Source organism: Palaemon carinicauda, chromosome 1, assembly GCF_036898095.1.
Source record: "Palaemon carinicauda isolate YSFRI2023 chromosome 1, ASM3689809v2, whole genome shotgun sequence".
NCBI classification, from domain to species: Eukaryota; Metazoa; Arthropoda; class Malacostraca; order Decapoda; family Palaemonidae; genus Palaemon; species Palaemon carinicauda.
Window position 1 is genome coordinate 210848998 of NC_090725.1, and position 27500 is coordinate 210876497.

The 27500-nt window shown below is 35.7% G+C and overlaps 1 protein-coding gene and 1 pseudogene across 1 annotated transcript in view; both read left to right on the plus strand.

Annotated features, from left to right (window-relative positions):
- LOC137638052 (uncharacterized) overlaps positions 1-23500 on the plus strand; it is a 59418-nt pseudogene extending 35918 nt beyond the window's left edge.
- Positions 23501-24827: 1327 nt separating this feature from the next.
- The window catches only part of LOC137638063 (uncharacterized), a 114578-nt gene continuing 111905 nt past the window's right edge, over positions 24828-27500 (plus strand). The window contains exon 1 of the mRNA XM_068370161.1: positions 24828-25692. Within this exon, the coding sequence (XP_068226262.1) occupies positions 24828-25692 (865 nt within the window). The remainder of the gene's footprint in view (positions 25693-27500) is intronic.

Consider the following 27500-nt stretch of genomic DNA (forward strand, 5'->3'; position numbering starts at 1 on the left):
CATAATAAAGACTTTGAAGCTTAGAATTTGGCCTGTTTAAAGGCCGCTCATGAATGGCAGGGGCAAGGGACAGGCCATTGTCCTATCAAGCAGGACAATGCCCTAGTGACTGACCATATATATATATATATATATATATATATATATATATATATATATATATATATATATATATGATCAGCGCCCAAGCCCCCTCTCCACTCAAGCTAAGACTAAGGAGGGTCAGGCAATGGCTTCTGATGACTCAGCAGATAGACCTATAGGCTCCCCCAAACACCCCATCCTTAGCTCACAAGGATGGTGAGGTTGTAGTGACCAAAGCAACTAACGAGTCTGAGATGGACTCGATTCCCAGTCTAGCGTTCACCATCAGGGACGTTACCACATCGGACACCTCAATCATAAATGTTACCATTAGACATTCGTGATATCGAATGTTAGCCTACAGCTAAATTTAGAAGTTTTGTAAAAACTCCAAGTTGATCATACAAAAACAAGAGTATGAAATGAGTATGCTATTTTCAGGCAAGAAAAATGTCTCATTAAGAGGTTGAAAATCTCATAAGTTTAAGACTTGAATTGAGTTGAATTCAAAAGAAACAAGACCGTCTGTTGGTGAAGCATAAATAGAAATATACAAAGCGAAGCCTCATGCTTCACCTCACACCTTGGAACTACTGGCTTCAAGGCTAATGGATGTTGGTTACATAATTTTCTGTCTCGACACCACATGTGTGAGAGATTTGTTATATTATAAGATTTAAATAATTTATTTCCAAAAAAAAAAAGGTTACTGTTACGAAAAGCTAGAAAATTACGAGATCATTTAATAAATAAAAAAAAGAGTAATCATAAACCAATTATATTTCTACTACCTTAACTTACGCTGCCTTGATATACCATACAACGGGAGTGGGAGTGTTTAATATGGCCATGTTAATCACCACCCAAGACCTGCACTCTTCGCCATGAAGGATCAATTGAGTTTAGCATTTTTCGACTAGAAATTATCTCCAGCAGTACACAAATATTCTACCTTCAACAGAGAATTATTGGCAGTCCACCGTGCCATTCATTATTTCTGATACATGATTAATGGATGACAAATCACGGTGCAAAAGGACCATCAGTCTTTGATTCATGCCTTCACAAAAGAGGCATTGATGGCCAGCATGCCAACGGCAGCAGCAATTATCGGGGATTGCCAAGTAATCCTGCAGTGCAATATCAGGTATCTGAAGGGGTCTCCCAACAACATTCCAGACGCCTTTTTCAGAAAACCACCAATGCCGTCGGAATATCAAAGACCTGCAGCACTTCCGCCAGGAAAGTCTCATCCTTTCATGGAGAGATTTCATCTCAGATGACGGAGAGATAACCAATGCCTGCGAGATGAGTACAAGATGTCCTCGCCCTTCTCTTTCATTGGTTTCGAGGAGGAAGGCTTTCAACCTCGCCCATAAATTATCACAACCTTCAGGCTATCCCACCTCCCACATCCTTACTATGAAATACATTTGAAGTCAGACATAAAAAAATGGGCTGACAAATGTCTTCCCTATCAGACATTAAAGATCACAAGGAACACAAAATCCAGGATAGAAGAATTCAAGACAACCGATCACTGTCTCACTTATATTCATGTTGACATTGTGTGACCCCTACCATTCTCCAAGGGAGATTGATACCTTTTCACCATCATCAACCTGAATACCAGATGGCACAAGGCAACACCTGTAAAACAGCAGACAGAGGAAAGCTGAGCAAAAACTCTAATCAATTGGGTCAGCAAACACAGACTTCCCCAATGCATAACCATTGATAGGGGAGACTAATTTAAATCACTCAACAAGTGAGAGAGAGAGAGAGAGAGAGAGAGAGAGAGAGAGAGAGAGAGAGAGAGAGAGAGAGAGAGAGAGAGAGAGAGAATGTGTTATTCTGAAATAAATATTTTCATCCAGTCGCTATTAATAATATGATTTCTATTACATACTGTGTGTAACTATTATAAAATTAGTCTGCCAGAAAAAAAAATAACCTACCAACATTTCCGCGCTACAGCTACACAAAATATACACTAATGAAAATACAGATTTCAGGAATAAACTGTAACCTTGAATATGCGAACGTGTGCTCATAGAAACAACAGGATCATGATGGATTGATATTGAGTGTGGAGACTGGCAAAGGGGGGAGAAGGGAGCTGGGCGATCTACTACCAAGGTGGCATATTGATAAGCAGCCTTTGACATCTGTCGGTCGCTGCCAACATACACTAAACCTTTGAACGTTTCATAGTCGAACTTCCAAAGCAGAAAATCTCTGGAAGTGGAACCAAATATGCTTAGGAACTCGGGTATGCATTAGATGAATTTCAACTGGCCTTGGACAAAGGCAGTCTGAGTCTGAACTTCAGAATAAATTCTTTCCAATCTTTCAATTTTCACTCTGAATAATTTATTCATTTGATACTTTGCCTTATTATAGAAAGCTACAAGCGTTAAAAGAATGATAAAGCAAGTCATAACCGGAGTCTGATTAAGGCCCATAAGCATCAAAGAATTTAATGCCTATATATATAAATGTCATTCATTATATAAGCAGCAATAAACCACATAGGAAAGGCTGTTATCATGATCTCAAAATTAACCTTAGATAATCCAGCCTGCCTTGTTGCATAATTGTTCTGATAGGATTCTTAGTATACTTCCAAATGAGAAAATGTACGCCCTTAGATCAATTTGTTACCGTTAATGTTAAAATATACGAAAGTCATTACGTACACCTTCTGCCATTATTCTATAGAATTTCTATATTTCTATATTTTCTTTTTTTTTTACACTTAATTCTTCTGGAGATCACCTTTCAATTTCAAGAGATAATGAAGTCACTGAAGTGACATTATGTGGTACATCACTGTGAAAAGAAGTGAATATCTGTGATATTTCTTTGTATATCTCTCCCCTTCTCATCTATTTTAAGTTTGTCAACAATTGTGCAAGAGTTCTAATAATTATCGGAATTATATGACGTCAATATGACAGCACGGATACTTTATTTTTCTGACTATATATTAACTACGAATAGCATTTAAACAAATTCAAAGTAATTTCTTTTGCTCAGTTAACTATTTACTATTTTTGTGGTGCCCCCTTCCCTTGATGCCCTAAGCATGTATTTATTTAGCTTAATGGTTATTTCAGTCCTGATCATAATAAAGACTTTGAAGCTTAGAATTTGGCCTGTTTAAAGGCCGCTCATGAATGGCAGGGGCAAGGGACAGGCCATTGTCCTATCAAGCAGGACAATGCCCTAGTGACTGACCATATATATATATATATATATATATATATATATATATATATATATATATATATATATATGATCAGCGCCCAAGCCCCCTCTCCACTCAAGCTAAGACTAAGGAGGGTCAGGCAATGGCTTCTGATGACTCAGCAGATAGACCTATAGGCTCCCCCAAACACCCCATCCTTAGCTCACAAGGATGGTGAGGTTGTAGTGACCAAAGCAACTAACGAGTCTGAGATGGACTCGATTCCCAGTCTAGCGTTCACCATCAGGGACGTTACCACATCGGACACCTCAATCATAAATGTTACCATTAGACATTCGTGATATCGAATGTTAGCCTACAGCTAAATTTAGAAGTTTTGTAAAAACTCCAAGTTGATCATACAAAAACAAGAGTATGAAATGAGTATGCTATTTTCAGGCAAGAAAAATGTCTCATTAAGAGGTTGAAAATCTCATAAGTTTAAGACTTGAATTGAGTTGAATTCAAAAGAAACAAGACCGTCTGTTGGTGAAGCATAAATAGAAATATACAAAGCGAAGCCTCATGCTTCACCTCACACCTTGGAACTACTGGCTTCAAGGCTAATGGATGTTGGTTACATAATTTTCTGTCTCGACACCACATGTGTGAGAGATTTGTTATATTATAAGATTTAAATAATTTATTTCCAAAAAAAAAAAGGTTACTGTTACGAAAAGCTAGAAAATTACGAGATCATTTAATAAATAAAAAAAAGAGTAATCATAAACCAATTATATTTCTACTACCTTAACTTACGCTGCCTTGATATACCATACAACGGGAGTGGGAGTGTTTAATATGGCCATGTTAATCACCACCCAAGACCTGCACTCTTCGCCATGAAGGATCAATTGAGTTTAGCATTTTTCGACTAGAAATTATCTCCAGCAGTACACAAATATTCTACCTTCAACAGAGAATTATTGGCAGTCCACCGTGCCATTCATTATTTCTGATACATGATTAATGGATGACAAATCACGGTGCAAAAGGACCATCAGTCTTTGATTCATGCCTTCACAAAAGAGGCATTGATGGCCAGCATGCCAACGGCAGCAGCAATTATCGGGGATTGCCAAGTAATCCTGCAGTGCAATATCAGGTATCTGAAGGGGTCTCCCAACAACATTCCAGACGCCTTTTTCAGAAAACCACCAATGCCGTCGGAATATCAAAGACCTGCAGCACTTCCGCCAGGAAAGTCTCATCCTTTCATGGAGAGATTTCATCTCAGATGACGGAGAGATAACCAATGCCTGCGAGATGAGTACAAGATGTCCTCGCCCTTCTCTTTCATTGGTTTCGAGGAGGAAGGCTTTCAACCTCGCCCATAAATTATCACAACCTTCAGGCTATCCCACCTCCCACATCCTTACTATGAAATACATTTGAAGTCAGACATAAAAAAATGGGCTGACAAATGTCTTCCCTATCAGACATTAAAGATCACAAGGAACACAAAATCCAGGATAGAAGAATTCAAGACAACCGATCACTGTCTCACTTATATTCATGTTGACATTGTGTGACCCCTACCATTCTCCAAGGGAGATTGATACCTTTTCACCATCATCAACCTGAATACCAGATGGCACAAGGCAACACCTGTAAAACAGCAGACAGAGGAAAGCTGAGCAAAAACTCTAATCAATTGGGTCAGCAAACACAGACTTCCCCAATGCATAACCATTGATAGGGGAGACTAATTTCACGGCAGCCATATGGACTTCCTTTGCTTGCAATTTGGGTAAAAGAGTAAACATACAACAGCATACAACTCAGAAGCCAATGGCATTGTCTAGTGTTTTCATTGCTCCCTTAAAGCACTGCTCACTACCAAATGTCAGTGTAGAATGTGGAAAAAGGATTTACCATAGATCCTATTATGACTGAGAACAGCCGTACACGCATCCCTCAACACTTCACCAGCAGAGGTACTCTATGGATAATCATTAGTAACACCCACAGAGTATTTTAGGATCTATTCTAGATGAACCCACTATCCCCTCCTACATCTGTAAAGCAGTGGAAGAAATTCTTCCAGCAAGAAAAACACACATATCAGGTGAGAAATTTTATGTACCAAATATGCATTCATCTAATAGATTCACACCAACCATCCCTTTCATCCGCATACTCAGGACCCCATCTTATATAGAGAAAACAGAGGTGCTATTTGATATAAGTGGAAGGCAGAATTAGCTGGGTATCGATAGGCAGGCTTAAACCAGCATACATCCCAGAGGATGCTTCAGTCACCTGAATTTTTTGTTGGAGGGACTTTGTAAGAACCATTATACTGCGTCTTAGAACAATATCCTGGTCACTAAAACACGACCTCCCATGGATGTCATGAAAACGGACATACAGCAAACACAAGACTATATTAAATGTACCAATGATTTTTGGTGTTTTCTGCAATTGTTATGTATGTTAGGAACGAAATTAGCACAGTTTATTGCTTTAAAGGTTGCAAGCCACCAAACGAAGGTGATACGTAACGGATTTGTTGGGACATCCTTGATCTACTGTGAAGCATTGGTCGAGGCGCCATTCTGAAGAGGGAATTGGATCCATTTCAAAAGTATAACTACGTTCTGGACTACCTAAAAAATCTAAAGGGAACATTAAATTGTGTGTTACACATTCTTTGTATAGTAACCCACATCTGACAGCGTGTGATGAAAGAGGAAAATTCTGGAGTATTTGGGAAGTTCTCTGTATGGACAGTTTCAGACTATTGAAAGGTCTGGTTACACAATTCATAAACCAGAAAGGCTTGATTCACACTTTAGGTCCAGTCGTGCTCTGCTGTTGCTCCACTCTCAATACTGAAGGTTTCACATGTTCGGTATGCTGTCATTCTGCTCTTGATCCCATCAGTCCCTTGGTATAAAGGGTAATGCATAAGTAAACGATATTAATTGTATAGGAATATTACTGTGGAAATGCATATCCATATTGGACATTAGCCTATTATTAAACATATTGAATTTCTTATCATCTTAACCTTAACAATAATATTATTATTAATAATAAGAATAGTACTGTAATATTAATAAATATGTTAATGATAATAATAGTCAAGTAGTATAGTTCTGGTTTGCTATGCACTAATTATATTAACACTACATCTGAAACCACAAAATGGAAGTGAGTTTTGTAGATGAATTTTGCTCAGTTTGTGCTTATGTTTATGCTGCCTCCATGCATTATCGTTATATCAGTGATATATTAAAGGACAACTTTTTTTTTTTTTTCAATAATTTACCTACCTTTTGCTTGATCCATTGTGGTATTCTCTTTTGATTATCCATAATTTTGTAGGATAAAATGTAACAGTACTTGCTTATATGAAAGCTAAATCTGCACTGAAGTGGAGCAGGAGTTGCAGGACCATGGCAAATGTGTTCACACTGGCACTTACCGTCCGCTCTCGCTCAAGTAAAAATATATTTTGAAGGAACCATTACTAGAGCGGGAGTGGAACGATAGAGGAATATAAGTAGTAAGTTGGACATTGTACCAGCCTCCCATTGGGATACTACCGCTAGAGAGGTATTGGATCCTTTGACTGGCCAGACAGTACTATATTGGATCCCTCTCTCTCGTTACAGCTCATTTTTCCCTAGCCTACACATACACCGAAAGAGTTTGGCCTATTCTTTACACATTCTCCTCTGTCCTCATACGCCTGACAACACTAAGATTACCAAATAATTCTTCTTTGCTCAAATGTTTAACTACTGTAATGTAATTGTTCAGTTGGTACTTTCCTCTTGCTAAGGGTAAAGACTCTTTAGCTATGGTAAGCAGCTCTTTTAGGAGAAGGACACTCCAAAATCAAACCATTGTTCTCTAGTCTTAGGTAGTGCCATAGCCTCAGTACCTTGGCCTTCCACTGTCTTGGGGTTCTCTTGGTTGAGGGTGCACTCATGCACACTATTCTATCTTGTTTCTTTTCCTCTTGGTTTTTATAAGTTTTTATAGTTGATTGATGAAATGTCTAATTTATTGTTACTGTTCTTAAAAGATTTTATTTTCATTATTCATTACTTCTCTAGTAGCTTATTTATTTCCTTGTTTCCTTTCCTCGCTCGGCTATTTTTCCCTATTGGAGCCCTTGGGCTTATAGCATCTTGCTTTTCCAACTAGGGTTGTAGCCTAGCTTGTAATGGAAAAAGCTCCGGTGTGAATCGGTTACCTAATGCGCCCTCTCCAGTGCCTTCCATCAAAGGCATCCTCTTCTACCAAACCTATTCCATAACTCCATATGATCCTTCACCTTATTTACATCTAATTCTCTGTCTCCCTCTCGATCTTCCCTGCCTAACTGGTTCCTCCCAAGCCCTCCTCACTCCCTCCCCATCATTTAAATTAATTCATGTAACATAGTCGGACCTGACCGGTACTGTAGCGAGAACGGAGCGCGACCAGACCTACAGTATCGATCAAACCTAAAAGAAAAGAAAAAAAAATTTTTTTAACAAAGCCTCAGCGACAACGACGTGTTGATTTCGCCAAGTATATTTCTTGGAAGGAGAACGACAACCTCATTGGCTCAACGCTCTCTGTCAAACAAGTCGACTTTTACCATAACCTGTAGCCGTGGGAAGGCAGTCAAGAGGCGCCCATTTGAATGTAATTTATATATATATATATATATATATATATATATATATATATATATATATATATACACACACACACACACACACACACACACACACACACACACATATATATATATATATATATAGATATGACTTAGTATGCACATTGACGGTTTTCCCCCTTTTTAAAGAATATCACACAATTCTAGCCATTAGTTTCACTAAAGAAGACATTTTTTAATTAATGTCTTTTTATTTCCGAATGCCTGAGTGTACCCTCAAGCAAGTGGTATATATATATATATATATATATATATATATATATATATATATATATATATATATATATATATATATATATATATTACAGAGAAATCTAAAACCTAGAATCTTTTCTTCGGTCTGTGCTACATTCTCACGGGGTTTCTTGAAGGAGAGTTTATTTCACAAAGCCAATTACAATGTTTACAAATCACATCTCGCCATTGTTACTATAGCACCAAATGCACACCTCGAAACCAGTTATCATGATGTGGCCCTTGATTTCCAGTCATGTAATGTAAACATTGTCGGTTAGGTGTAAACTCCATTCAATCCGATATGAAAATCGCCTATGCTGTTTTCGTGGCTTAGCTCTTTTTCTTTTTAGTCATACCAAACACGCGAGTACACTTGCAAGTGATACAGTGGTAATGAATATGCAACGTGCTCAGTTGTGATCCCATCTGGAAGATGCGATACTTTAGTTTTAGCAAAGAGTGATATTTTTCCTTACCGTTGTGCACGCAAGGATGATCTTTTCCCTCCATGACGTCCCTTCTCCCCCCCCCCCTTAAAAAAAGAAAAAACTGAATTATTCCTACGGTTTGTTTCCATCTTTACTCAAACCAATAAAAAAGGGACCAAAAAATGATTCTCTCCTGAACCTGATAATCGGAAGGTCCCTCTCCCATCGATATGTCCTATAAATGATTGCTCAACACCCACCTATATTCTATTCCCGAGTCCGATGCATTTCGAAACTTCTCTTAAAGATTCATCTTCGATCAGAGAACCTCTGGTGTCCAAATGTGCGTATTGGAGCATTTTTTCTCAGAATAGTCAGTCCGTCCAGTGATGGGTTGGTGTGCAGCGTGTGAACGAAGAGTAGGGAAACTATTGCCAGTTTGAAGACCACTTTTCTGGGGAATCGGGAGTTGGGGTGGGGTGGGGATGAGGGTTGGCGTAGCAGGGAGAGCTTTACAAATAACAGTTGGTAGACTCGCATGACAGAAACAGGAATCCATCATGTATTATTTTTTTCTGTCTGTCTACAAAATATTTGTGACTGACTTTCTTTGCATATGCAGAGCGGTTAGAAAGGGGTTCTTTAGGTCCTACCAGCAGTTTGTTAACAAATATAACATGCATTTTTTACTGTATAAGTATATATCACTCGTTTTATATATATTGAAAATAAATTATAAATTTATAACAACCCACTCTCTCTCTCTCTCTCTCTCTCTCTCTCTCTCTCTCTCTCTCTCTCTCTATATATATATATATATATATATATATAAATGAAAGCCAATTCCTAATTAAGAATGGCGATGGAAAGAAAATAAACACCACACCACTTAGTGTCATATTAATAATGCTGATTTTTATGGGAAAAATATGTACATAAAGGTGTAAAAATGATTACGAAGACCCGTGTTATATCTCGTACATTTGCATAGTTAAACATTTTAGTAATTCATATATATATATATATATATATATATATATATATATATATATATATATATATATATATATATATAAGAATTACTGGAAGTTATGGCATTTTTTTGTTACAAGATAACGATTTATTTGAATTGAAACCAGGTAAAGGGAAAATAAATTAAATAGTGACAATGAAATACAAAACTAGGAGAGCTATGAACGCTTAGAGGAAGACTTAACTAGGAGAGAGAGAGAGAGAGAGAGAGAGAGAGAGAGAGAGAGAGCATTCTGAATTAATGACATTTTGGTGCGGACATGTTTAACATTACCCTCTGGCGCAAGTGTATTTCTTTACCAGTCCAACAACCCTCCTCTTGCTCCTGTATCTGTCATACTTTTTTTTTTTTTTTTTTGGTGGCAAACCTTCATTTTCTGTTTCGTTTATTTCTCTTTCTCAGTTCGACCATTTCAGTCTCCCCTTCTCTATCTCCCTTCCTTTAACGATCCAAAAGTAAAATTCCATTATCATCAGCTTTCCTTTCTCTGATTCTCCTGCATACCTGTTTCTGTATTCTCTTATTATTCCTAGCCCCGTTTTTCGCACTCTGCGGCTTTTCTTCATTCCCCCACCCTATCTTTATCATAGATTCCGTGGAAACCTTGGTCTAAGGGTCTCCTCCCCTTGTGTGTCCTCGTCTTTCCCTCCCTTCCCCTTTCCTCTCCTTTCCAACTCAAGAAAACTCCTCCAATACCTCTGTGTTCTATCAACCTCCACCATTCCAGTCTCAGCCCCTACGATCCCCTCCACCCCTTCTCAGCTATCACTGAGGAAGGACTTTGTAGGCAACCCTTGGAGGAATAATACCACCTCTTCCCTCCTGCTGGTTTCCCCCTCTAGGGGAGGAAAGCTGCTATCACACTTCAATCCCCCCTTCTCCTCCTCACCCACCGACCATCACAATCCCTCCCTTACTCCACACACTCGTTCCACCTCGAATGAAATTACTGAAGGAAGCAGACTTATTTCCATCTGTCAGCCCCATTTCCACCTATACTGTATATATTTTTCCTTTTAACTTTTTCAAATATTCTCGGGGAGGAAAGAGAGATTTGCATAATGTTTTTGCTCAAATACGAGACTAGAAAGATTTTTCTTAAGAAACCGCGTTATCATAATTTTTTTATATAATTGGAAATGCATTAGCTGAGAAAGAAAGATAAATAGAACGAGAATCTTTTTGATATACCGCATGTGACCACAGAACATTAGCCAAGTGGTTAGTGGACGTGACTTGAAGTTACAACTTGTCAGCGAGAAATATTGAATAATCGAACACAAAAGTACTGTATCCCAACGCGGGTGTCGTTATATTAATGTCGAATTTATCCTGATAAAAATACCCCTATGAAGACAAACGAAACAAGAACACACAATGGTTGAACACGAGTATTCCACCCATCTTTATATAAAGGATTCACGTAAAATAACTAAAAGGTATCGCCGTTGAGGCCAATTTATTTCTATCCTTAACACCAATTTCTTTTAATCAAAGTGTCAGAATGGTATATTATAACCTCTATGCTACTGGACAGAAGGGGTGCGCGATCAGACAAGCCACCCTGAAGAGTTTATACGAATTTGATACTTGTATCCTTCGCTATAAGACCCAAATCTGATAAGAACGTGAAGCTTATTGTAATTCTACTCCCATTTGAACAGCTTTCCACTATTATTTCCTAGACGAGGGACGGTGTTTAAATGAGTGTAAAATTGAATATGACTGTAAATTAAACAAATTTCATTCTACCTATGTATATGCTCGAACTAAAGCTGAACGTAAACGAACGGAATCACCTCACTGGGATTTGGGCTAAGGAGGGATGTTGACGTTGGCGTCCATAGTAGACCTATTGTATGGTAGCAATAACACCCTGCTTATCCCAATTTTTCGCTGTCATGCCATTTTAAAACCAGTTTTATTTTAATTTAAACCCAATACAACTGAGACAATAACTTTCGTGTCAAGTAGAGTGAACGGACAAGATCGTGTCTGTCTTTATAACTGAAAATATAATTTAACTCGATTTATTGCTTTTTTTCTGATGGTAACTAAAATCACGCAATAATCATCCTTCAGTTCCCGTTTGTAAGGACTGGTATCCTTCTATCTCAACCCATCCATTCCCCTGACGAGATTTAGACCTGCCTAAAGGTCGCCAATTTTCTCATTGGGGGTAAGGGAGGGGTTGGGGAGATATTTGGACTGGTGGGAGAGGTGTGCTACTGCCAATGTGGTGCCGGCTACCATGCACACTGAATAAATGGATGCAATGAGAAGAATAATTTTGTTTTATAGTTTTGGTTAAACAACGTTGACGAGATAATTCAAAACATACTGTAGTAGTAGTCTCTCTCTCTCTCTCTCTCTCTCTCTCTCTCTCTCTCTCTCTCTCTGTATATATATATATATATATATATATATATATATATATATATATATATATATATATATATATATATAATTACTTGCCAAACCACAACCCTAGTTGAAAAAGCAGAATGCTCTAAGCCCAGTGAGGAAAGGAAATAAGGAAACTACAAGAAAATTAATTAACAATTAATATGCATACCCCCCTCCCCACACACACACACACACATATATATATATATATATATATATATATATATATATATATATATATATATATATATATATATATAATTACTTGCTAAGCTACAACCCTAGTTGGAAAAGTAGAATGTTATAAGCCCAAAGGCTCCAGCAGGACAAGGAAAATAGCCCATTGAGGAAAGGAAATAAGGAAACTACAAAAAAGTAATTAACAATTAATATTAAATATTTTAAGAAAAGTAATAACATAAAAATAAATATTTAATATATAAACTATTAATATAAAAAAAACAAGAGGAAGAGAAATAAGATAGAATAGTATGTCTAAGTGTACCCTCAAGCAAGTGGTACAGAGGATATGGCACTATCCAAGACCAGAGAACAATGGTTTAATTGTAGTGTCCTTCTCCTAGAAGAGCTGCTTATCATAGCTAAAGAGTCTTTTTTATCTTTACCAAGAGGAAAGTAACCACTAAATAATTACATTGCAGTAGTTAACCCCTTGAGCAAAGAAGAATTGTTTGGTAATCTCAGTGTTGTCAGGTGTATGAGGACAGGATAATATGTAAAGAATATTCATACACCACACACACACACATACACACATACAGTATATATATATATATATATATACTGTATATATATACACGATTATGGCTCCCTGGTCTGGACACTAAAAATATATTATACTATGGCTCGTGACTGACAAGCAAACATTTCATATAATATATACTACGACTGGCAATTAATCAAACTCTTGAATTCCAAACTCACTTGTTTGCTTTTACATTGAACTGTTACACATTGAAATAATCATACATGAATTTTGAGACAGTTGAATAACTCCCAGACAGCAATATATAAAACAATGAATATCCAAAGGTTTCTGAAGTACATTCAACACAAAACTGGATGATTATTATTACAAATATTCAAATAGCTCTAACTTCGGTTCATAACAGAATATGAGCGAATACTATTTTAAATAATGGTGATTGAATAGTACACTCTTTAAAAAAATAAATATATTCTATAAATTTCTAAACTTTGAAAAGGATTTACATAGTAACAAAATAAATCACTCGAAATATTAAGACTGAACAAAACTTAGATTATGACAAAAATGCTACGATCTGAAAATTATATAATGACTTGACTTTAAATGTTAAATTTGAATAATCCTTAGTCTAAGAAAACTAATAACACTTACGAAAATTGACACTTAAGAAAAAATAGATAACCAGATCACAATACAAATACCTAACCCTCCTACATGGCCGTTTACAAAAACTCTGAAAGAATTTTTATAAGTACTCACTAAAACACTGTATAAGTGGGGCGCAGAATCCCTTTAGAGAGGGCACACTATAGGTACTGAACACTTTGAAAACAATACTCTGAGCTGAGAGAGGGAAGATGGCGATCTTAAGGCTGGATTTCTCTATCTGTCTATCTAACACTGGGGTTGCCTTATATATATGAAACCTAGCTACTTCCAGAAATTTCCCAACAAACTGGGAATCGAGGTGGGCCGGGCATAAAGCGTTAGAGTTATTAAGTATTGCTCTCTCGAACGCTTTCTCACGCAACAGGGAGACGAAGCCTGTGTTTCCTGAGCAACTATCACACACAGCGAGGCAACTCTCTGTCAGCTAGCTCCGCCCACCCTATGTCCCCGTAAAAAAAGATAACATCCTATTACTAGGTTTTTCGGGAAAATTCCTAGCAATGGCGTATTCTCTCATAAAGATGATGCAATACCTCATAAAAATATAAAAGAACATCACATAAGCACTTTTTCTTATCATGTAAGATTAAATAACACTCTCAAACAGTTACATAAGGCTTGGTAACAAAAATATGTGAAATAAAAAATTTAATTCTTAAAAATAACAAATTTACATATACTGACTTGAAAAAAATACAATGAAATTACCAGCGTAAGTCTTACGTATTTTACACAAAAAACTTAAATCCACATGAGAGGAACTCATTTTACGGGCTGGGTATTCATCTCAATGCACAAATAAAATATAAATAAAATCATCAATCAACTACTGTTTTTACTCTACACTAGACCAGCTTTGTAAGAATATATATATATATATATATATATATATATATATAAATATATTTATATATAATATATATATATATATATATATATATATATATATGTAAACATATATATGTATAAACATATATATATATATATATATATATATATATATATATATATATATATATATATATATATATGTGTGTGTGTGTGTGTGTGTGTGTTGTTTTTAGTACAGAATTAGTCCTACAATTCAAGAGATGCTATATTAAATCCTTTAAAATCCTTTAATATAAGGATATAAAGTAATTAAAAAAGTAAAAACACTTTATGAGAATCCCTGTAGACATTAGAATGAAATACTTTGATGGAATTGCGGCTACTAGAACCTTGAGCTGCACTGTTACATAATCAATGATAGAAATGCTTTTGTCTGTTTCAAATAGGATTATGTTATTACTGCTCTCTCTGGCCAAGGGAACTCATCTCCTCGATGTTAAACCTACAGTATAATCAAGTCATACCAGGCATAGCAGCCAATCGTCACGTTCTAGTTTTCCTATAGTAAGCTTCGCACTTTTTGCAATGTCCACTTGTCTCACGTATCAGATACACATATATACACGACTTATCTATGTGAAAATTTACAAAATTTTGTAGCGTGCATCCGAAAACAAGCTCCTGTCGTTGACTTCAGCGGGTGTTATCAAATCTAGACTTGCTATCACAATACTTTATGATCTCTTTATCCGCTAACATTATTTATTGACAAAACATATGTTTGTGGAAGATATTTAGTTTAGTAAATAAGTTTTGATTCACATTTCTTGGTAATTATTCGAAAAACTATGATGCTATTCGGATAAAATGTTTCCGACCAATCAACTATTAGGAAGCTTTTCCGAGCTAAAAGAGCACTCCAGTGAGAGGATGCAAATCTGCCTCATCAAAAAAATTATGAACATAGACTACCTGAAGAAATTCTTGCTAAGTTAATAATTCTGTTGCAACACAACCCTGGCTAAATCATGTAAAAATAGCTTTCATGGAATTCTTCCCACTGCAAACAATAGTAGCCATGCTAAGATTTACGGAAATGCTGCTTCTAGGAACCATTTCATACTTAAATCCACGTTGAAATTCCTTCTAGATAAATACTCTCTTTAATGAAATCCACCTTTACGGAAATCATCTTGCTACAAAGCCTTCCTTAGCTAAATCGATGTTAAAATTCTCCGAAAAGAATCCCACACCGTTTAAACCTTATGAAAGCCTCTGTTTCCGTTTATATCATATGGAATCCTTCTCTTTCCGTTTAAATCCTCGGTAACATCTTTTAAGAGGAATTCTCTCCCTACGAAACCATCCATGTTAAAATTAATTTTACAGATGTCCTCCTTTAGAATTTTTACAGTTGAATGCATCATCTATAATTTTCACTCATAAAATCACCCATTATGATCCTCTCATTAATTCTCAAATCAAGATGCCTTCTAATCTTTAGATCTTGCAGAGAACTCATTTCAACAAACATTTCCTTGTTATATTTGTATAATCTAAAAATTAACTGAAACACCAGCAATGATTAAATTTCCATTTAAAACCTTTTACCAGATTCTAATTGATGTCTACGTTACCCACAACGTTTACCACAATTAATCTCATTACAGGCCCTCTGTATTTCCATGATAACAAAGCCAAGGACAAAATTAGAAAGACATTTTCTGTTATTTTGTTTGAACTACAACCACCAAATGTATTTCTATTTGTATAGTTTATCTTATAAAAAAGGCATTTTGCAGATTTGATTAAGCCAAGATTTTAAATGAGGCCAACATTTTTGTAAAATTTAAGTTTAAGATATGCATTAAAGGTTTAAAGGCCGCTCATGAATGACAGAGGCAAGGGACAGTGACATTGCCCTATCAAGCAGGACAAAGCTATAGACTGACCATATATACATATGATCAGTGCCCAAGCTCCTACTCCACCTAAGCTAGGACCAAGGAGGGCCAGGTAGTGACTGCTGATGACTCAGCAAAGACCCATAGGTTCCCCGAAATCCCCCATCCTTAGCTTACAAGGATGGTGAGGTTGCAGCGACCAAAGAAACTACTGATTCTGAGTGGGACTCGAACCCCAGTCTGGCGATCACCAGTCTGGGACATTAGCACATCGGCCACCACGACCTTAATGATTTTTTTTTTTACTTTATATATAAATCCTTCGGGATTTGAAGCAAGGTTTATAGGGTACTTTTTAGAGCAACAATTCTTAACCTATAGAAAAATCTTTTAAGTAGTTCAGATCCTGGTTTAAAGAGTTAAAGTTGAATATCATTAACCCCTGATGGAAAGACGTAATGCTTCATAGCTAAGTGTTCAAATAGAGAAAGCAGAATAGCAGCGTAAAAACAAAACTCTCTAAAATGAAACCATAGTTCCCTAGTCTTGGGTAGTGCCATGGTCTTCCACTGCCTTGGTTAGAGTTCTCTTGCTTGAGGGTACACTCTGGCACACTATTCTATCTGTGTCCTTGTTTCCTTTCCTCTCAGGGCTATTTTTTCTGTTGGAGCCCTTGGGAGTATAGCATCCACCTTTTCCAACTAGGCTATGGTTGTAGCTTAGATAATAATAATGATAATAATAATAATAATAAAAATATCCCTTTCCCTTATTATCCATATTAATTCATTACTTTGCATGCTATTCGTTCGTTGTTTTTGTTCATGCGACAACATTCACTCCCTACCCTTGTGGTGAGGCTCTTTTCAGTTTTATTCTGTCCATTTTTGTCAATGACTTTCAGCATTTTCTGGTAACACTATTGTTGTTCCAACGGTTTAACTTCACATTTTCCAAGTTGGCCTTCAATTTTCTTTGTATTTTGAATCCTGTCAAACTGCTCTTCGGTTTATGTAATCTCTAAACTTGTGCAATTAAATACTTCTAACCTCCATCGTTATAATAGATGCCTAGTTCTTCACTTAACTAATATTACAGATTCATGTTGACCTTATCTCTGTTTAGAATACTATTTTCTCATCTTTAGATAGGTTGTAACAAATAGAATTCATCTTAACAATAAACTCCCTGTCTCGCCTCTTGATCACTTCTTTTCATTGCAAATTAGCTTCCTTGTGTCTACCTGACCACTTTTTATTTTTTTTTCTTCACTTTGCATTTTCTCTTTTCATGTTTCTTAACGGTCGAGAAATCTGCCTCTGTTTACTTCAGCTCTAACAAACTTCCATCCACCAAGAGTGCGCATCTTTCTCATGCTCCGGGTTTTGTCTTTTTCGGGTTTCTTGCTCGCATTAAAGGGTCGAAAGGCCTGTATAATGTTTTTTTTTTTCTAAAGAAATTTAACCCGTTACATGTGACACTGACCTGTTCCAAAAGGATATTTGGCTTTTGGATAAGAGACATGAAAAGAAAGGTGAACTTATTCTTTCTACTCATATCCGCCGTCTCCTTCTCCCTCTCCCACCAACCCTGGGAGAAGAGGCGCAGTAGTTCCTCTGAACCTCAACAAATTGGATCGGATCCCTTAAAAGTTCATCCGACTGGGAAAAACAAATGAATGTCTAGTCATTCGGAGAGGGTGCGATTCGGAGATGCCTCTCGGCAACGTTTAGCGTTTTTCTTCTTCTTCTTCTTCTTGAGAGAGAGAGAGAGAGAGAGAGAGAGAGAGAGAGAGAGAGAGAGAGAGAGAGAGAGAGAGAGATATAAAACGGTGTTTTGATGTTAGAGTAGTTTTATTTGCACTATTATATCTTTTCAACCTCACGTTTGCAGGGAGTTTATAGATAGAATTGCTAGAGAGAGAGAGAGAGAGAGAGAGAGAGAGAGAGAGAGAGAGAGAGAGAGAGAGAGAGGACGGTGTTATTGATGTTAGAATTGTTTTATTTGCACTATTGTTTCTTTTTAACCTCACATCTGCAGGGAATTTATATAGAATTGCAAGGTACACTCAAAGAGAGAGAGAGAGAGAGAGAGAGAGAGAGAGAGAGAGAGAGAGAGAGAGAGAGAGAGGTTTCAAAAATTAATAAGAAAAGAGAAAATTTTTTATTCAGAATTTTCCTTCTAACAAGAGAGCATATGATTAGCACAGAATCATATAGCCATGAGTTTTAATTATTTAGCAATAAAACCCCCAAATTGCATTTGTCATTTTCCTAGCACCGCATTTTTTATTTTTACTTCTAGAAAAGATAAGAGCGTTCTGGTCTGTTTTTCTTTTTTTCTTTTTACAATTTTGAGAAATAGCAAGTGCACGAGCCCATCATGGCCGTAGATGGAAACATAGGACGAAACGATCAGTAGGAAGTTAAGACAGAATGTTTTTAGGTAAAAACGTTTAAAGACATTGGAGGGAAAGAGTGTAGATGGCAAGGTAGAAAATATGGGTTTTGAAGGAATTTCAATAAAATTTTGCAAAAGTTTACAAAAGGAGGAAGAAAGCAGGAAATTCTTAACTAATTAACTACTATTACAAAAGAAAAACATCCAGGGAAAGACCCTTATTTTTCTTTTTAAAGAAATATAGAATGCAAAGATATCAAAAAATTGGGTGAGTGAAATTTGAGTAAGAACATTTTTAGAACGATTGTGTCCAATTGCAGTAAAATTTGCGAATAGGGATTACAATTTACGACTCTGTATTGAACGATACGTACTGAAGTATTCTGTTTTAGTCTTGAATACTCAGCACATTAGTTTCAACATATGTCTCCAGCAATTTACGGTTTGGCATCAGAAGCAACCGATTACCACCCTCAAGTACTGGTTTCTGTAAGGTGACTATTGTCTACCTCTTCCATGTGTAATCCTAGCGTGACGGTGCTAGCAAGAAAGGCCCTAAAGGTGAGTGAGCATAAGAGTTAGACTGGTTGTACTTGTAACCATAAAATAGTGTTTAACTACTAGGAACGGAAGGAAACGACTACCAACGTGCGTTTATCATTAGCCTCAACTTCCTCGTGACAAACCCCAACGCTTGTTACTTTAATAGATTTTTTTTCGCAAGGAGAGAGAAAGAGAGCGAGTAGTATCTTGCATATATATCACCGTGTTCTGGGTGACATGATATTGACCAAAGAACTTCGGGAACCTTTTATTTTTTTCATTCTTGCTTAACTATTACAGACTTTAATTTTAGTTTTGAACGAAGTAGTAAATAGAAAAATATGAGTTTCAGAGTGAGATGTACCAGCCTTTAAAAGGAAAAAAATAAATTTAAACAAGTGCAGTCCACCTGTGTCATGTATTTGTACTGGCGAAGAAAGCGGTTTCGTGTTCAAGAAAGCTATTTGGACTTCACTAATAGATTGATCAGTAGATCGCTTAGAGTTTAAGGCTCCTCCATTACAGTGAGGAGGTTTCTTTGATATGCAACAATTGTTTTTTATAAAAGTTTTATTTTTACTTTTTAATGAAGCATGATATTGATATAGTTTATTTTATTATATTCAATATTATAATATTTTAGATGTTTTATTTTTATTCTTAAATTAAGCGTGGTATCAATAGCCTATTTTCATAGTATGCCTATTAATGAAAAATAAATGGGATTTATGTTTAGAAATATGTTATTAAATATAACTGACGATAATATGAAATGCATAAGGAAAACATTAGTTTCTTTTTGAGACGCCTTTTCTTTCGTGGCCTTACTCAGTTCTATTCTTGGAACCTATCACTGCTGGTAAAAGCTTCGAAAGTGTTTACTTCACCTTTCCCTTTTTCATGTTTAAATAACTTCTGTCATTTCCAAATTAACCCTGCCCTTTTCCTCCGTCCCTTTAAAGAATTTCACCATTATTGAAAACAATCCAATTGGGCTTTTCCAACTTCTATCAAGGGAAAAGACAAACTGGAACCAAAGGAATAATGAAAAAAAAAGATATCGAGCAAAGTGTTGATATATATATATATATATATATATATATATATATATATATATATATATATATATATGTATATATATATTTATATATATATATATATATATATATATATATATATATGCATATATATATATATATATATATATATATATATATATATATATATGTGTGTGTGTGTGTGTGTGTGTATATGGGTATTTATATGTATGTATATATATATATATATATATATATATATATATATATATATATATATATATATATATATATATATACACTGTCTATATGAGTGTGCGTTCCGTTACTTCATTCGAAACCTAGAAATAAGAACATACTTGATATATAAGAACTGTAATTATAAATTTTAACCCTGTTACTGATCTTTAAATATTCTATATTAATTATTCACTACTTCTCCTGTAGTTTATTCTCTTATCTCCTTTCCCGTTTGGAGCTCTTGGACTTCTAGCAGTCTACTTTTCCAACTAGGGTTGTAGCTTGGCTAATAATAATAATAGTAATAATAATAATAATAATAATAATAATGAAGAGAACATCGACCATCTTGAAACTTATATAAAACCCGAACGATTAGTGAATAGTGATAACGTCGGGTATATCATTTTATCATACAAAAACTAGTAAAGTCTTATATTTTCTATAATAATAATAATAATAATAAACTCCCTTGACGGGGACAGGAGCATTTAAGGCGACTTTAGTTCGTATAAATATTACAAACATTACCAGACAACGGCAATAAACTGCATCAGTAACTCGCAGTTTCGTTTGTACCGTGGAAAAACAAGTTTAGGGCTCCGATTAGAATGTGGTTACCCGTAATAACAATATCTGGTGGTGTTTAAGAAATGCAAAAAGTACTCGAATAAAAAAAAAAAAGAATAAATAAGCAAATAAATAGAATTAAACGATTCTAAACCTTAGGCAGTAACGCATAGGTAAGAAAATGCACCATTTTTAAAACAGCCAGCAACCCAAGTGTGGGGTAAAAGAAACTTGGCCTTATGTCACTGCGATTTAAAGGTTATAATAGACACTATAAACCAATGTGGTTCCGCGTGATATATCGCTAGTTGAATGGATCTTGCAGTCCAAGATCGAGAGAATATAAGGCCTACTCAACAGCTAACCAGTAATTAGGTCTTTTGCGCCGTGTCGTCACTTGAAGTGCCTGGCCGAGGGTTCGTTGAAATTCCGCTCCTAGTCCAGGTGTGGCTGGAGTCGGGAACGTGTCTCCGTTTTCTTTTAAAATAATTATGCGTAACTAAAATAATTATGCCGTCCCATTGTGCAGTGTCCGGGTGCAGAAAAACACATGTGAAAGGGTCTGAAATAACTTACCATAGATTTCCAGAGGATGAATATTTGAGAAATAAGTGGATCACGTTTTGCAAACGAACAGAAAGATTTAATCCAGCCAATTCTTACATATGCAGTCGGCACTTTGAAGCAAATGCATTCCAGCGACATTTGAAGTACGAGTTACTTGGCATTCCCGTTCCTAGATCCCAAAAGAAATTTAAACCTGGAGCAGTGCCAACACTCTACTATGGTGAGTACATCTCGTAAACCATTGCCATTAGGTCATGATTTTCGATGTTATTAGCTGTATATTGTTTTATTATGCCATACCTTTCATGCATATAGGGGTATTCACTAGCTGTAACAAGTGTACACAGCAACGAGAGTTGGCCAGTGGCATGTTATTCTTCAGCAGGTAATCCTCATTTCGTCGATAATTCATGTCATATCCTTTAAGTTTGGCAAATCTTTTTCTTTATAGACAAAGATAATTGTTTTTGGTAAATGGATTCATAGACTTGGACACTTGTTTGCCCTCTACACAAAGATTAACCTTTAGATTTCTTTATTAAATATGACAAAAATAAACTACAAGAATGTTTTTCCAAAATGGAACCCCCATTTTAATGGTTGCAGAGCATGAAATAGTAAGTCTCCCAGAAACTCTGTGGTACCTGTACGTTTTCTCTTTTACCTAACATTTCCACTTACGTTTTCATCATTTTCTCTGTGGGCTCCACTTCAGATGATGTCACAACTTGTGCGTGAGTAGACCTTGTATTCTCACGATCTTGTTGCAGTCCGTCAATTCGGTGTAAATATTTCAATTTATTAACATTAAATCAGTCAAATGTTCTGTCATTTTCAATCCCTAGGCGGGGATTTACGGAATACTCTTAATCCCTTATGTCATAAGGCTAAAAATCCTTGTGCAAAGCGCCACACCATGTGGCCACATGACTCGTTAAAGAAAAATAGGCTTTCAAGCCCATGTCACTAATGGGATTATTGCATAAAACTATCGCGGAGTTACTAGCGTGTGAAACTACTGTTCTGTTAGGTGCTAAGGAAGTCCAATAATGAGAATACTCTTGCACTCTGCTTTGATCTCCAGCAAACTTTACCCACACCCAAGCCCTCACATGGTGCTGCATATTTTAAAAGTAAAATAGGGATGGACCTATGATTTGTGTGTGACAAACATGAAAACTAATAAGTCAACTATGTTTGTGTAGCATGAGGTTTCTGCCAAGAGAGGGACTGTTGAAGTGGCAAGTTGCATTTCAAAGTACCTTGATCTTCATCATAATGCCGAGGAGGAGACTCATCAATTTCTGGTCTTGGGCAACTGTGCTGGCCAGAATGAAAATATCAATTTATCATTGATTTTGTTGCGGTTAATTCACAAAAAAAGTTCATGTTTATCTTATCACTGGACACTCGTACATGCCCTGCGACCGACACTTCGGCAACGTCGAGTCAAAATTAAGAAAACATGCAATAATTGAAACAAAAAACGATTATGTAAACCTCATTCGAGATGCTATCCAGATGGGTTCCGAGGTCATAGACATGGATCCTCAAGATTTTCTCAACATTGAGGAGTTGGCAAAATTCATTACAAAACCGATCCCACAAGGAAAGAACTTTAGTGATGCCAGAATAGTGCAATATTCCTTCCGTTATAGTGAGGGTTTCTGTGTTAAGACCACATACAGTGATACGGAGGAGTTCAAGAAGGTCAGCCTTTTAAAAGATTGTGGTGGACAGTCCTCGATGAAAAAAATTCGATTTGAGCCAAGGCCTTGTTTGAGCACCATGACCTTGCCGCCAAAATACAGTGGTCCAATCAAATTCAACCCTGCCAAAGTCAAATACCTGAAAGAACTCCTCCCGTATATTACTATCGGTAATATAGAATAATACCAGAATAACGTGGCACAACAAGATGCTGCTGCAGGAAGGGGGCCAGATGACAGCAGTGATGACAAAGAATCTGATGCTAATAACAACCTTATTGAGTACGAGTAACCCCCAGCCCTTATTCCTGTCTCTAGGATTCAAGTTTGTTAGCGGATGTACATAAATTATAATGGTAAGTTAGTGTAATAATTCATTATTTTAGTATGACAGTATTAACAAGTACTAATATACTTTCATTATTCTTGTGACTAATATCTTTATATTACGATCGCTATTATTATTATTATTATTATTATTATTATTATTCATTATTATAATTATTATTATTATTATTATTATTATTATTATTCATTATTATAATTATTATTATTATTATTATTATTATTATTATTATTATTTTGTATTGTTTCACTGGAGAAAAAATTAATGTTCTTGTATTTTTAGAGACAAGAAAGATGTATTGATTTCAAACACAATGTTTATGAACGTTTATTAGATTTTTCATTTTTTTACCTAGTTGCTGAGTTTGGATTTTTTTCTCTGTGTACATTAGTACTGGCCCTCTTTGCCACATTCATCTTTCATTATTCTTGGTACTAATATTACTTAGATGGTATTCCTTATTATTTTTCACTATTATTATTATTACTGTCATAATTATTATTGGTAATAACACTGTTCTTGATGCTAAGATACATTGAAGGTGTATAGAAATGAAACAAAACAACAACACTTTATCTATGTCTATTGCAATTGAAATTGTTTATTTTCATATCAAAATGAATGTGTTATACATTTTGCACACTTACGCACCGCACACATTACAATTCTTTTTTCATTGTTTGGTCAAAAAATTCTGAAGGAGAGAGCTTTCACATGCATCTTGTTTGAAATTGATATCTTTATTAGAAGCGGAGGTATGTTCAAAAAACTTTAGAGGCGATTTTATCCTGTTTTAAAAAACGGTACTTGAGTCACTGTGATCCTGTAGAACTCAAATAAAGAAGGGCAGAAACTTATTATCATTATCATTACTACTAATATTAATATTACCATTATATTATAACTGTTTTTGTTGTTGTTCTTTAGCATCTTGTATAAATATAAGCAGGTATAACATTTCCATGGTACTTTACAACATTTTTTAGCTGTTTGGTACAACAATTACACCAGAAGTGTCTGGCAACCCTGCATACCACTCACTGTGTGACTCACAGCATCCACCCCAGTTAAGGCATGTATCTCAGTTTGTAAATGTCTTTGCCTTGATGCTCCTGCTTATTTTTTTTTTCTTTTTTTACAACTCTTTACTCGTTTCTCATTGATAATGTCATCTGATATGAATGACGTGAGTGATATTGATGCTGTTGGTGTTCCTACGCCATCTCGGGGCTGTAAACGTGTTGGTAATGTACTGCAGTGGAAGAAATATGCAGCTAAAATTCAGCGTGATGCTGGTCAAGAGTACGTAAGTCGGGCGACCGGGAAAGAAGTTGCCGCTAAGAAAATTGGAAATCCTTGCAGAGATGGATGCTTTGATAAGATATCGATGCCAGTGATACAGGAAGTGTTTAGTGATTTTTGGGGTGTTGCCGATTACGACAAACAGAATGCCTACATAAGGTCGTTAGTGCGTTCGAAACCAGTGAAGAGGCGGCGTAAGCCTCTTGGAGACAAACCTCCTGTGCGTACTCAGACCCGGGAATACACTATAACATACCAAAACAATGTTCACACTGTGTGCAAAGCGGGTTTTTTATCCATACTTTCTGTCAGTGACACCCGTATGCGTACAGCATTAAGTAAAGTGACTGACACTGGTGCCCCTATAGGAGACAAGCGTGGGAGACATCCGCCAGGTACGAAGAAAGACAAGCGGGTGGTGAAGTTAATCGAGGAACACATGGGTTCTATCCCGATAGTGTCGTCCCACTATACACGTGCTAAATCCCCGAATCGCAAATATCTCGGTAGTGAACTTAACATGACGAAATTATATAAATTGTACAGGACTTGGATGACAGAAAACTATGCTAACGAAGAAAAAGTGAAATTGAGTTATTATCGGAAAATTGTGAGGACGAAGTTTAATATCGGTTTTGCACCTATGAAACGAAGTGAAAAAACACCACAAGCGGAATTGTATGAATTAGAGTCGGTTTTCCACGAACACCGAACTCAGACAAAAAAAGGTCAGGAGATCGTGACAAACTTTCGAGGGAGTAATTATATTTCGCCCCAGTTTTACTTTACGCTTCGTTTTTTTTTTCTAGATTTGCTCATTTACCACTGACTGGTTAATTAAATTTTACACATTCATGATACTGTTATTATTTTCTGGCTAAGTATTATGTTATATTAATCAAGAACAGATTATTTTTGTTTTGCATTTCAGTGGTTTTCATACGGATTTTAACCCGCAGTGTTTTCCTCCTTCCTTCTGTGTTCCTGCCTAACATTTGATCAATTATTATTACACATGCTGAAGTGTAGCATCGTCATCATAATCTCTCTCCCTCCTTCCTCAGGAATGGTCTTTCAGAATCCCCTTAAAACCATGCAAAAATACTACAAAGACCCTTCTAATGCCAGGTCTTCCACTGTCTTGGGTTAGAGATCTCTTGCTAGAGTGTACACTCGGGCACACTTTTCTATCGTATTTCTCTTCCTCTTATTTTGTTAAAGTTTTTATAGTAAAAATAGGAAATATTTATTTTAATGTTGTTACTGTTCTTTAGATATTCTATTATTACTTGTTTCCGTTCCTCACTGGGCTATATTCCCTGTTGGGGCCCCTGGGCTTATAGCATCCTGCTTTTCCAACTAGGGTTGTAGCTTAGCAAGTAATAATTATTAATAATTAGAGCACCACATGAGGAGACTTGCGGCACTCCATCCCCCTACGGAGCAACAAAACTTTATACTCGTGTCTGAAAACGTTTTTCTAATCAAGCAGTATTCTCCTCCCCTACAAACGTGCATTTTATTCATTGCAGGCTCATTACTCATATCGAATCTCCACACCATTTATTTCTAGAAAGCCGGACTCTTCTTTCGTTTGTGTATTTCTTGTTATTCCAAAAATTATTCGGCCCACTTATTATGTAAAGTAAATCATTATTCTCTCTCTCTCTCTCTCTCTCTCTCTCTCTCTCTCTCTCTCTCTCTCTCTCTCTCTCTCTCTCTCTATATATATATATATATATATATATATATATATATATATATATATATATATATATATTATGTATGTATAAATAAAGAGAGAGAGAGAGAGAGAGAGAGAGAGAGAGAGAGAGAGAGAGAGAGAGAGAGAGAGAGAGAGAGTTCATTTTCTAGGCGCAGAAAGCAATTTACCGAAAGGAAATGCGTTATATCCGCACGGAGTTGTATCCTCCATTTTGACACACGGCTTAGGTATCCAAGGAAACAATTTGTCATTTTCGAATATTCTGTAATAGCTCTTTCGTCAGGTCGAGGTTGATACTACAGTAAATACTTTTAATAGATAATGCAAGCAAACGGTTGTCATATATATATATATATATATATATATATATATATATATATATATATATAGATATAGATATAGATATATGTATATATATGTATATATATAGTATATATTTATATATATATGTATATATATATATATATATATGTGTGTGTGTGTGTATACAGTAGAAAGATAAGTAATTAGGTAACTATATATACAGGTAGATACTGTAATAAAGATAGTTAAGTACGGTCACGTTTGTTATCATATATATATATATATATATATATATATATATATATATATATATGTATATATATATATCTATATATATATTTATATATATATATATATACATATATATATATATATATATATATATATATATATATATATATATGTATATATATATATATAAAGGTAAGTAGGTAGGTACAGAAAAGGGATTCTCTGTAATTCTATATCTGCAATTACAATGCAAGACAAAGTGTTAGTAATCCGTTG